Consider the following 13,385-nt stretch of genomic DNA (forward strand, 5'->3'; position numbering starts at 1 on the left):
GCACGGAGCCTGAGAAACAAGCAGGAACAGAAAGTCCTCGCACAGTCAAGGACCTATGACGTGATTGGCATAACAAAGATGCGGCAGGATGGCTTGCCCAACTGGAGCACTGTCAGGGATGGGTACAAACTGTTCAGGAAGGACCGGCAGGAGAGAAGAGGAGGAGGAGGAGTTGCACTGTATGTAAAAAAGTTGTATGATTGGTCAGAGCTCCAGTGTGAAACTGGAGATAGGCCTGCTGAAAGTCTCTGGGTTAAGGTTAGAAGGGAGAGCAACAAGGGTGATGTTGTGGTGGGGGTCTGCTATAGACCAGCAGGCCACGAGGATGAGGTAGATGAAGCTTTCTTTAGACAACTAGCAGAAATTTCCAGGTCACAGGCCCTGGTTCTTACAGGGAACTTTAATCACCCTGACATTGCTGGGGGGGGGGGGGTGTCAATACAGCAGTGCACAGGAAATCCAAGAAGTTTTTGGAGAGCATTGGAGACAATTTCCTAGTGCAAGTGTTAGATAGACCAACTAGGGGCCATGCTCTTCTTGACCTGCTGCTCACAAACAGGGAAGAATTAGTGGGAATGTAGAAGTGGATGGCAACTTAGTGAACAATAAGCTGAATACGAGCCAGCAGTGTGCCCTACTTGCCAAGAAGACTAACAGCATCCTGGGCTGCATTAGTAGGAGCGCTGCCAGCAGATTGAGGGAAGGAGTTATTCCCCTCTATTCTGCACTGGTGAGGCCACATCTGGAATACTGTGTCTAGTTTTGAGGCCCCACTATAGAAAGAAAGTGAACCAGTTGGCGAAAGTCTAGAGGAGGGCAGCAAAAATGGTTCAGGGGCTGGGGCATACGACTTGTGAGGAGAGGCTGAGGGACCTGGGCTTATGTAGTCAGCAGAAGAGAAGACTGAGGGGATTTGATAGCAGCCTTTAACTACCTGAAGGGGGTCCAAAGAAGATGGAGCTGGACTGTTCTCAGTGGTGACAGATGACAGGACAAGAAGCAACGGTCTCTGTTACGAATTATGCTCTTAAAGCCACATGTAGTTCGCTCTAGGCTGGAGCAATAATCACGCAGAGCAAGTATCCGAAATCAAATACAGGATCTTTATTCGCTTGAGCGAGGTGCCTTTTTGGGAGAGGGACCCTGCCTACTAGTTATCATACTTTTTTATACTTTGCAAGGCGACAGCGTTAGTTCGTGATTAGCTCGTGCTCATAAAAATACCCAATCATCTATTAACTAAATCACTATTCTATCCAATCAAGCGGCACTGTGAGCGTGAACACCGAAGTTTAACTCTTGTGAATTATATGCCTCATATATTTTGTCTCAAGATGTTTCTTTATCTTCCAAACACAATCCATGACCGACTTGCAAGGTTTCCCTGTTGACAAGACTCCCCGGTTGACTGGATTCAGCTGGCTTCATATCTTATCAGTAACCCTCACGCAGTACCAGTACCCCTCTTCCCTCCCAGCCGTCTCGTAAGTGCTATGTCCGCTTTTATGAAATAGAGGCAAAAGGACGAAGAAATGGCTTCACTCTTAGCATTACAAAGCCTTGCTTTTAGCCCTACAAGATTCATATACAACATCTCACGTTGCAGCAAGGGAGGTTTAGGTTGGATATTGGGAAAAACTTTCTCACTAGAAGGGTGGTGCAGCACAGGATGGAGGAGTCTCCACTCTCAGAGGTTTTAAGGCCCAGCTTGACAAAGCCTTGGCTGGGATGATCTAGTTGGGAATGGTCCTGCTTTGAACATGGGGGTTGGACTAGATGACCTCCTGAGGTCCCTTCCAAGCCTAATTTCCTATGATTCTGTGTTTCAGTTCCTGCACCTAGGAATGCAAGTTCAGAAAGATTTTTTTTTCCAACAACTGGAAATATGATGTATATTTAAGATTTGTCTGGCTTTAAAGTATCTATTTACTTGTGTACCATCAAGGAGAGATTAATGCACTGAATCCTATACTGGACGACTGAGTCAAGTTAAAGTAATCCATACTCTGAGTGCAGATTTGCTGTGAAAAGTGGGTTGTGTTTCTGCTTATTTGTGGTTTCATTCTGTGCCCTGTAATTCTGCTGGCATTTAGACCAAGTTAAAGATTTTGCTGGAAAGGATGGCCTTTGAGTTAATGTCAGGAGTCAGGACATCTGACTTCTGTTTACACATCCACCACCAACTTCCTCCATACATCTGATTCGAAAATGTATTTTTTGGGGGAAGGAAAATTTCACTTAAAAAAAGTATTCCTTGATGAACAGAAAGCTCATTTCCTAGATTGATAGAATTTAAGGCTAAAATTTAAGGGAGCCATTAGATCTTCTAGTCTGACCTGCTGTCTAACACAGGTCATTAAATGCCATATACCACAATGTGTCAGGTTCAGATGTGAATCTGGAGTGAGCCAGTCCTTAAATTGAGCCCAATAGCTTGTGTTTGGTGAAGCATAACTACTAGAAAGGCAGCTGGTCTTGATTTGAAGATCTGAAAAGATATCAAGAACCCACCACTTTCTTGAGATGGGAAGTGAGATGTTAAATTGCCCTCACTGGTAAAAATGTGTTCCTCATTTTTGTTTTAATTTGTCTGGCTTTAGCTTCTAGCAGCTGGTTATTGCTATACGTTTCGCTGGTAAAATAAAAAAGTGCTTTAGTACCTGATATTTTCTCCCTGTCAAGGCACTTCTTTCTCAGATTTCTTTTAAATAAAGCAACTGAATTCTTTAAATCTCTCAGTGTAAGGCTTAAATAATTTTTGTCACGCTTGGGAGCTGATGTTGAGTTGCTTGTCCACAGTGGGCATACCTGCACATGTGCATTTACTGTGCAGTAACGGAAATTACTGTGCAGTATGAGCATGCGTCGACATATGCCTGCCCATATTGTGCAGTAAATATAGTGACTTATGCTGACTTGCGTGTAAATTTGATACCTGCATCATACAAGTATCCAATTTATGTCTGGTTAGTTACTGCGCAGTAATGCATATGTAGACGCCTTACTGCACAGTAACACTGTGTGTGTGGACTGACTCGGGACTAATTTTAGTCCTGGGTCAGTCCATACACAGCGTTAACGCACTTTAATGCCTACACGGTAGATGCTGGCCTAGTTCTGCTTACTGCGCAGTAATGCACTGCCCAGTAAATTTAAGATGGCATAAATGCACGTGAAGACATGGCCAATGAAACCTAAATATTTTTACAAATTACATTGTCTAGAACCTAGTCCCCTGTTGTATGCATATGAGCTGAATTCCTGGTTCCTTGATGTATGGCTTTGCAATTTGTTGTATTAAAAAACATATTGGTTGTATGGGCCCAGTTTCCCATTGATCCATACTGCTTTGTCCGATGTCTCTCTTAACATCTAGTACTCAATTAGTCCTTGTATTATCTGCAGATTTTGTCAGAAGTGATTTTAAATCTGTTTTCAGATCATTGAGCATAGCATTAAATAGGATCTGGTTTAGCATTGAATCTCTGAGGAATCCCATTAGAAATCCCATTTGATTAGGATCTTAATCCATTTAGCATTTGTTTTATTGATATTGTCTAGTGGTAACTGTTTAATTAGAAAGTTTGTGAGCTCAGTGAAACCCCTGACTAAAACCAAACATCAGATCTAAACAGTAATTGTATATCAGCTGAATTTATAATCCCATCAAAGAATTAAATCAGGTTTGTTAGACAAGACTTGTTTTTCACTAAAGCATGTTGCCTGGCATTAATTATATTCCTATCTATTTCCATCTATTAATTCTTTATCAGCTGAATCCTCTAAATTGTTTGATTGCATCCATGTTTGCTCCATCTTTTTTTCCCCCAGTTAACATCATTTTCTTAGACCAAGGTTAATGCTGTGAATAATTCATGTTCATTAAACCAAAGAGAAAAGGTAGAAGTAGCAAGTGAAACCCACATCAGCTTGACTGACGCATCCTAAATGTGGCATCACATTCTTTGTGTCCTTGTGCAGTAGTGGAAGGCCAAATATGTAATGGAAATACTGCATTTCATTAGCGGTTGGGGTAGAGAGTCAGCACAGGTGATCTCTACATCTCTAGGTACGCCAACATGCAGGGTATTAAAGTAGTACTGTGTAATAGGGGGCACACAGTATGAGAAGGTTAGGGAGAATAAGTATGTTGGGAGCACGGGTCTGCACACAGTCTCCACTGACTCCATTAGGTCAGTACTTTACACTGGGAATGCAGTAGCTGCTCTCTGCCTACTGCCGTCTGGGGCAAAACTTTCTATTCATCCAGCTCATAATTCCATTTACATTTTCCTGCACTCGCACTTGTTTATGTGGACCATGTATGGTGTGTTATAGGCTTAAATAGTAGATTTATTTCTGGTAGCACAGGTCTGTGTTCAAAGCAATGGGCCAAATCTTAGAGAAGTAGGGCTGGAAAAGATCTCTGGATATCATCCAGTCCAACACCCTGCTCACAGCCATCCTAGACAAATGTCAGGCCTCACCCTTGAACCTGACAGCACAGTTACTTATTTTGACTTCCCACCCCATGGCAAGTCACCTAGGCTGGTCAAAACTAGTGTGAAGCCTCCAGTAGGACTTAGTCCTCTTCCCACTCCCTTTCCCCAGAGTGGTTAACTGGGGTGGAAGCTATACACCCCCTGTATAAACTGCTAACCTGGAACAGGAACAGGAAGAGTCTGGGCAACATGATTCAACTTGATCTCAGTCTGCTTGCTGTTCCTTCTGATTTGTGCTGTCTGACTCCACTGGCTCTCCTGGCTTCTCGACCTGGCTTGATCTCTGACTGACCTGGCTTCCTGAGTCAGCTTATCCCTGGATTCTGCTTGCATTTCCTGATCCTGGTTGACACTTCAATCCCTGAGCTGACCTGGACCTGGCCACCCATGACCCAGAGCAACACCAGCTTGCTTTTAAGATCAGAGGTAAGGCGCTGCTGGATCTGGTACTGGCCAAAGGGGATGATCTAGTCAGTGACCTGAGGATCGAAAGGAAGCTCAGTAATAGTGATTATGAGTTGATCACTTTCTGTATCCATTGCAAAGCTGTTGAATCAGTCAGCAATGCAGAAATCCTTGACTTTAGGAAAACTGACTTTCACAAGCTCAGGAGGTTGGTTTTTGAGGCCCTGAGAGATCATGATCTGACAGGAGGGGAATCCACGATGAATGGTTGCCCCTTAAGGACATGATCCTAAAAGCACAAGGGAAGTCCATTCTGACCCATAGGAAAGGTAGCAAAAGGGCTGGGAGACTCCCTTGGCTCAGAAGTGGACTCATGGACCTCTTGCATCTGAAAAGAGGAGCTTATAAGGGATGGAAGTCAGGAACTACTACTAAGGAGGATTATGCAGCACTGGCCTGCACCTGTAGGGAGTGGACCAGAAAAGCCAAGGGTGAAACCAAACTCAAACTAGCTACAGGAATCAAGGACAAGAAAAAGTTTTTCTTCAAATATGTGGGAAATTGGAAAAAAAAACAAGGGCAGCATCGGACCCTTGCTGAATCAAATACGGCAGATGACAACCAATGCCCAGGAAAAAGCTAATCTCCTAGATGATTACTTTGCATCAGTTTTCCACCAGTGCAAAGGCATCAACCTGCCTGACAGGATGCAGGACTACAAGAGTAAGGGCAATCATATACTTATAATTGGTGAAGAACTTGTGAGGGAGCACCTTGAGAAGCTGAACATCCACAAGTCAGCTGGCCCGGATGGAATGCGTCCAAGAGTGCTAAAAGAGTTGGCTGACATCATAGCACAACCAATGGCAAGGATATTTGAGAAATCATGACACTTGGGAGAAGTTCCTGAAGACTGGAAGAGGGCCAGCGTGGTACGAAGGAAGAACGGACCAGGGAACTATAGGCCAATCAGTTTGACCTCAATCCCTGGAAAGTTCTTGGAAAAATTCATCAGAGAAACCATCAACAATAAGCTAACGGAAGGCGACATTCTGAGAGAGAGCCGACATGGCTTTGTTGTGGGTAGGCCTTGCCTGACCAACCTCATTTCCTTCTATGACCAGATGATGCATCACCTGGACAAAAGAGAAGAGGTTGATGTCATATATTTAGATTTCAAAAAAGCCTTTGACTTGGTCTCCCATGATGTCCTCATGATAAACTTGGGGAACTGCGGCCTCAACAACCTTACGATCTGATAGCTATGGAACTGGTTCTGCAGTTGGACCCAGAGAGTGATAGTTGATGGAACTGAGTCAACTTGGTGTATGGTGACCAGTGGCATGCCCCTGGGCTCAGTACTCAGACCAGTACTTTTTAGTATATTCATAACTGATCTGGATTCGGGTGTCAGGAGTGGACTGGCTAAGTTTGCAGCTGACACCAAATTATGGGGAAGTGCGGTCACACTAGACGATAGGCTGGCAATTCAGGCTGACCTGGACAGGCTCGCAAAGTGGGCAGATCAAAACTTGATGACATTCAACATAGAGAAATACAAGGTGCTCCACCTCAGTAGAAAAACCACACATTATACTTATCGGCGTGGTAGTGCTACAGTCACTAGCACCACAACCAAAAGAGACTTGGAAGTCATGATTGACCACAAGATGAACATAAGCCACTAATGCAATGCCACAGCTGGCAAAGCAAATAAAACTCTGGCTTGCATCTACTGATGCATCTCAAGCAAAACCCAGGAACTTATCCTCCTGCTTATACTCGGCCTTGGTGAGGCCGCAGCTGGAGTACTGCATCCAATTCTGGGCTCCATACTTTAGAAAGGACGTGGAGAAGCTCGAGAGAGTCCAGAGGAGAGCCACATGCATGATTAGAGGTCAAGAGAACTGGCCTTATGAGGAGAGGCTGAGCTGTATGAGACTTTTAAGCCTGGAGAAGAGAAGGCTCAGGGGTCACTTGGTAGCAGCCTATATCAGGGGTGTGCATCAGGGTCTGGGAGAACATCTGTTCACCAGGGCACCCCAAGGGAAGACAAGGTCTAATGGTCACAGACTGCTGGTAAACTATATTAGGCTGGACATAAGGCAAAATTTCTTTACCATCCGAGTCTCCAGAGGCTGGAATAGACTCCCCATAGAGGTGGTGCAAGCACCTACTCTGGATACCTTTAAGAAATGCTTTTATGCCTATCTTGCTGGGGTGATCTAAACTCCCTTGGCCAGGGGGCTGGACGTGATGATCTTGCAAGGTCCCTTCCAGCCCTAATGTCTATGAAATCACTCTTTGTTTCAAGCTTTTAATTTATTGAAGTTCATGGCATATCAAAGATGGATCCAGCCCATTACTGTTATTGGCAAATTCTTGATTTATGTGGAGAATAAATTATGCAGTCCACAAAATGGAGTCTAAATAATGGTGCATAGGTCTATAGACCTGAATTAAATGTTTGGGCTTTGACTTTGATTTCACTTGTTGTAAAGCAGCAACAATTCTAGCAGTACTTCTGGAATGTCACCGGGAAATGTCAAAGTGACATGATGTTAGAAGTAGGCTCACTTTTGAAGCACAGCCACTTCAATTTGTGTTTCCTTTATCAGCCTTCGGGGAGAACAAACTGGAATTTAAAGCTGCAACATTGAACATTAGAGGCCCACCATTGAAATTTGTATTTATTTGCTTACAAACTAAGCAGACTGCACAGTCTATGAACTGTAGGTTTGCAGTTTTCATCATCAAGGAGGAAATTAAACTGCAAATAAACCGAATACTGAAGGACATTTCCAGGCAGACAGAATCACAAACAGGGATCTGCCAAATGGGCTCATGACAACAACAAAAATCCTCCTGGTGCTATACAGTTGAATTGGGCAGTGTATGATGGAGACAGAACAGTGGGTGGATCTGTATGTGCATTAATGAGCTGTTATTACTGCATATTAAGTGTAGTACCACTAATATGAGGTACTACATAAATGCGCAGTCGCCGGCACTAATGCACAGTATTAATGGTGTACAGTCTTTTTGTGATGCCTAATGTGCAGTAGACTAATTCTATTGCACATTAGTGCATTAGAATGGTTTTTGCCATGACACGCTAATGCGCAGTAGATTTAGTCTACTGAGCAGTGTCTCATGTAGACATGCCCAGTGAGAAGAAAGAATGAATGCCACAAACCATGATGGCTTGAATGCCACTGTCCATCCTAACCTTCCAACACATTTCTGGAAATATTAGTAACACTCCTCAAAACTTGGTAAGCTTGCATTAACAACGTAGATCTATTACACATAGGACTCTTCCTGTTTGTCAAGAAAAATGGAATAATTTTGAATATTTCAAGCACAGAAATGAGACTTGTTCATTCAGAGAACCACTGCTCCACACTGGGAACTAAACCTCACGTGCCTTGAAGCTGTCAGAGATGGACAGTGAAAGGCGCTAAGGGAAGCCTCTAAGGACTCAGGTAGCAACGACAAGATAAAATCTCCACAATATTGCTGGTCCATGTTGCATACAATTGAGGTCACCCTTAAATGGGAGACAAGATCCTCAGAGGATACAGATTTTGAAAGCATGATGTGGTAAAACACAAAGTGAGATTTATTTTACTGATAGAGTATTGAGAGAAGAGCCATGTCACGGCAGTGTCAGGGAATAGCTGAAGGGGTAGAGCATGTTTCTCTTTTCTGGTATAACTTGGTCCAAGTAGGTAGTGACTGACAGTAATGAATGTTAATGAGCTATGTGAAATGAATGGGTGATCCATCTCCGGTAGGGACTGGAGACCAACCCAGCCCAGAGGCAGCTGCCTGAGCTTGAGGATGCCCAGAGTTTGGTGGTCTCTTGGTACTTCAATTAGAAGAACACCCTCAGCCCAGGAAAACTGCAACCCTTGCAACTGGCACATCTTGACCATTGCAGTCTTAAGAGAAGCTTAAGATGCAATACGCAGTAACCTGCATGGAACCGAGCGACGAGCACGTGATCTTTAGTTGCAAGAGGGAAGAGTTGCAAGAGGGAAGCTGGTTGCAAGAGGGAAGAGTAAGTGTTCTTTAGTTGACGGAGAGAGAGCTTTTAGAGGAAGCACCAAGAACTTGGTGTCTGTGCATTTAGCTAGCAAGCTGGCTGCTGACAGTAAATAGTTCTTTTAATAAAGAACTAATCTTATTTTACAAGCATGTAATCTTTTGATGTTGTTATCCAACCTGCAATACGTGAAACACGATGGGCCATGGAGATTAAATTAGCTTTTTGTCTCTCAGCATGGTCCCTCCAGAGCTAGGTTGAAACATGTTGGCAGGGCAGTGTGTAACAATGAATTGCAATAACACCTTACTTAGGCAAGGAACACGTGCAGTACTAGAGTGGAAGGGGCAAATTACCTGGCTAGTTGAATTGCGTTATTCGTAACCCTGTAACTCCCTGAATGTGCTAAGCTAACAATGATTCCAGCAGGACCCCAAAGCTTCTCCCCACTTTGAATGGTAAGCAGGCAGTTTAGAAGGGAAGAGAGATTAGTCACCTGTCTCTGTTTTTGGAGCGCTTCTACGTTTCAACCAGAAAAAAAACATTTCTGGTTTTAGTAGCACCTTATGCTCTTTGTGTAGATATAAATGACAACACACATTGCAAGGGATTGGAGAATCAGACCCATAACTTTAGCTAATCTACAAAAGTTTGCTGTTTTCTAGCAATGGTGATGTGATTTCTAGATGCTGGTAATTCTTCTAAACAGTGCTGCTTTCATTTGGTACGGCATTCATTACAAATAGGGCCACAAACTATCATTGCTTAGCCCTGGTCATTCCCCTAGTTATTCCAAGGCAGGAGAGAGTTCAACAAGCCAAATGGTGGCAGAGTATTGCATTTAGTGTGCTTAGTGCTTAACATTTTGGTACTCTTATTTGTTTCAGGAAAACAGAGGCCAAAGAAAGTCAAAAATTTCTTTCGTTCATGGGGGATCTTACTTCACATGTAAATATTATGAGCCTTACTGCACCACTAACGGATCCATATGCCTTGTAAAAAACTAGTAGTGTTTCTTGTCCTCACTGAAGTGTGAATCACAAGGTGGAAATGCTGCTTGTTTTGATCATCTCTGGTAAATGGCAACCCGTCAACCCAGTAGACTGGGTCAGCATCCCGTGCTCTAATTCTTTTTTAAGTTGGCAAATTCAGCTCAAACGGCATGTCAGTTTATTGCACGATACCTGTCACCTGTAGAGGGGGCCTTAGTTGCATGAAATCATGCTGCTATGGAGAACAGGTGAGCTTTTTTCCCTCCATAGGCCCGTATTTCTGTTCCATCAAACTGGCGAGGTTTCTTATTTTGTCTCCCTTTGCTTTTGTTAGGGTGACAATATTTGGATCTTGGGAAGCGCTGGATTTGCAGCTGAATAAAGGCTTTTTTGTCTGTGGCACAGCAAAGCCACTGACCACAAGGCAGAATGATATATTAAAAGTAACATTGCAAAACTCTTAGGCAAGCATTTTACTAACAATGTGACAGTGTTGTAAAATATATAGCTCATTGTGTAAGGAGAACAGGATGCAGCCCACCAGCTATCATTGGAGACAGGCAGAAGCGAGACCTTGGAGATGGTGAAGAAATCAGCAAAAAAACCCGCAAGTGACTGGAAGAAGCTGGGTTCACAATCTTAAGCATATGGACTTAGCAAAAAGGTATGTAAATAAATGAAATGCATAGGCAATTTCATGCTAATGAAACAAACCGTAAACGGAAGCAGAGCTTGAGATAGGAGGGAATATGGGTAGAACAAAGGAGGAACAAGGATGGAGTAAATATTAACAAGTGCAAACCAAAGTGTATAAATATGGAAAAAAACTAACGTTCATGGCTGCTCCCCAGCTTGCCCAAAACTGTCTCCTTTCTAAATAAAGCTGTTGTCGAGAAATGTGTGCTGGTATTTGCTCCCTGGGCAATTGGATCGTTGTTTCCCTAGTCGTTGGGCGCCGCATGGAGTCGGGGTCTAACAGCATTCCCTGTCACTTTCATTCTCCTTTGGTCCTACTCTCCCAACGCTTTTCAGGTCCTGGGGTTTGGGTGACCACAGCCCCTTTCTGCTGCTTTCTACGTTTTTTTTTTTTTTTAAAGCCAGTTTCTGCCAGCCTCCAAATTAAACTTGCCTATCTTTCAGGTGAGGAGATAGAAACTGAGTCGCTAGGAATCACTGATGGTTTTATTACTGGAGTTTGTTTTCAGTAGCCTTCCATTCTGCTAGGGACTCTCCAAATGCACCCCTGCTTTCCACGGAGTATCCGCGCTGAAGGCCAAAGACTCAGGAAGACAAAGCAATCAGGCGGCGTATATAAGCAAAGTGATCAACGTATTCATTGCCAATTCTAGGGAATATAATGTTATGGTACACTAAGAGAATGGAAACGTTGGGCAGCTGCTTAATGGATGGACGCCATCCTGACTTCCAGGGAACTCCGACACTTTCCTCCTGCTGAGGATCTCCATTGATCTCTGTAGTGTTTATGCAGCAACCAAAGGTCCAATATTACATCTCTCATTTGAGAGTTTGGTAGAATAATTCTTTTTCACACATTCATGTTCTTGGGTTGGTAGCTAATTTGAAACGCTTCTCACTACATTAGCAAACACAGGATAACCGTCGCTCTTTTTGGTAAAAGGAAAATGATTCACTTATTGGATTATGTTAAGTGTGAGGGGTTTAAAGCACTTGTAAAGGATAAGAACTGAATTTTATCTACGGGCTATTAACAGTGCCAAATCATTTAAGTACAAGAGCCTGAAGTCACGCTGCTTATGATTTGGGTGGCAATTTGTGTGGTTTGACTAATATTATTACTCCTTCCTGTCACAATTCTGCTGTGCTATTGATTTTGTAGTAGGCCAATACAAACTCAGCAGTGCTTACTTTTTTTTGCAGGTGGATATTTATAGTGAGCTAATGCATTAAAATACTTCATGTTTTTCCAAAGGCTCCTTTCTCTTGATAGACTTCATTTCCCTAAATAACCCTTGGAGACTTTACTTGAAACACAGTAACTGCAAAAAACCCAACAACAAAATACCAGCTGATTTAATAGGTTTCATAGACATTAGGGCTGGAAGGGACCTCGGGAGATCATCGAGTCCAGCCCCCTGCCCAAAGGGCAGGAAGTCAGCTGGGGTCATAGGATCCCAGCAAGATAAGCATCCAATTTGCTCTTGAAGGTGTTCAATGTAGGTGCTTCAACCCCCTCCGCTGGCAGACTGTTCCAGACCTTGGGGGCTCGGACAGTAAAGAAATTTTTCCTTATGTCCAGCCTGAAATGGTCTCGCAGGAGTTTGTGACTGGTTGACCTCGTCATCCCTTGGGACGCTCTGGTGAACAAATGTTCCCCCAGATCCTGGTGGTCACCCTGATAAACTTACAGGTGGCCATCAGATCACCCCTGAGCCTGCGCTTTTCCAGGCTGACGAGTCCCATGGGTCTCAGCCTGTCGTCGTAAGGTCTGTTTTCCTGACCTCTGATCCTGCGCGTGGCTCTCCTCTGGACTCTCTCAAGCTTCTCCACATCCTTTTTGATTATGGAGCCCAAAACTGGACGCAGTACTCCAGCTGCGGCCTCACCAAGGCCGAGTGCAGAAGGAGAAGGACATCCTGGGATTTGCTTGAGAAGCATCAGCTTCCTGCTGATCTGGAGGGTGTGTTGGTTTAAAATATTTACATTAAAATCGTATTCCTGAAATCTGTTGATAATTCCCCCTACATCAATTTTAAATATTTCATTGCATTTGACAGTCTTAAGCATGAGATGATGATATAATGTATTTTGTAACTCTATGTAATTCCCTGATCTGAACAGAACAGTACAATTTTATTGCACTTTCTTTCCGCTGCAATAGTAGCTATTTATTGGTATCATTACCGATGAACATTTGGAAGGCGAGACTTGTGAGTTGGATGACATCCATGCATCAGTACTTTACCCCTCTTGGCATATGTTTCTGAGAACCTGTAAGCAAGGCTATTATGCTTATTCACTGAAGAAGTGAACACCAAAATGACAATACATTTATTTCAGATACCTAGTATCTGTATTTGGAAACTGAACATTTAACCTCAGGCAGGATTCCCCTCGGCTCAACTGATGACTGTGAAAAATGCCCCCTTCATTTTTTTTGTTAGAGCAGTGAAGAGCAAGCATATGAGCTAATTCCTTCTTGTCTTCCCCTTGTGCCCCATAATAAAAACTCTTACCTGTGTTGCTGGGGCTAGCTCTAAATCTGATGCTGAATCTGAGTCCAAGGCACCCTTGACTTTGGCCAGCTCAGACTGTGACCTGTTCTCTGTAGACCTATAGATAAACACATTTACACATTCACTTTTCTATACTGGTATAAAACTAGTATAACAGAGTGGGGAATCAGGCCTAAAGCACTGATCCTTATTTTATAGCCAAGTGACTTGTCCAGTCACAAAG

At 43.3% G+C, this 13,385-nt stretch overlaps 1 protein-coding gene across 4 annotated transcripts in view; it reads right to left on the reverse strand.

Annotated features, from left to right (window-relative positions):
• The window catches only part of PEX5L (peroxisomal biogenesis factor 5 like), a 213,945-nt gene that overhangs the window by 39,472 nt on the left and 161,088 nt on the right, over nt 1-13,385 (reverse strand). For all 4 annotated transcript variants that reach the window (XM_090051218.1, XM_090051216.1, XM_090051215.1 and 1 more), the window contains one exon: nt 13,163-13,259. In XM_090051218.1, the coding sequence (XP_089907344.1) occupies nt 13,163-13,259 (97 nt within the window). The remainder of the gene's footprint in view (nt 1-13,162; nt 13,260-13,385) is intronic.

The sequence above is a fragment of the Crocodylus siamensis genome, chromosome 6, assembly GCF_052110815.1.
Source record: "Crocodylus siamensis isolate JL-2025a chromosome 6, ASM5211081v1, whole genome shotgun sequence".
NCBI classification, from domain to species: Eukaryota; Metazoa; Chordata; order Crocodylia; family Crocodylidae; genus Crocodylus; species Crocodylus siamensis.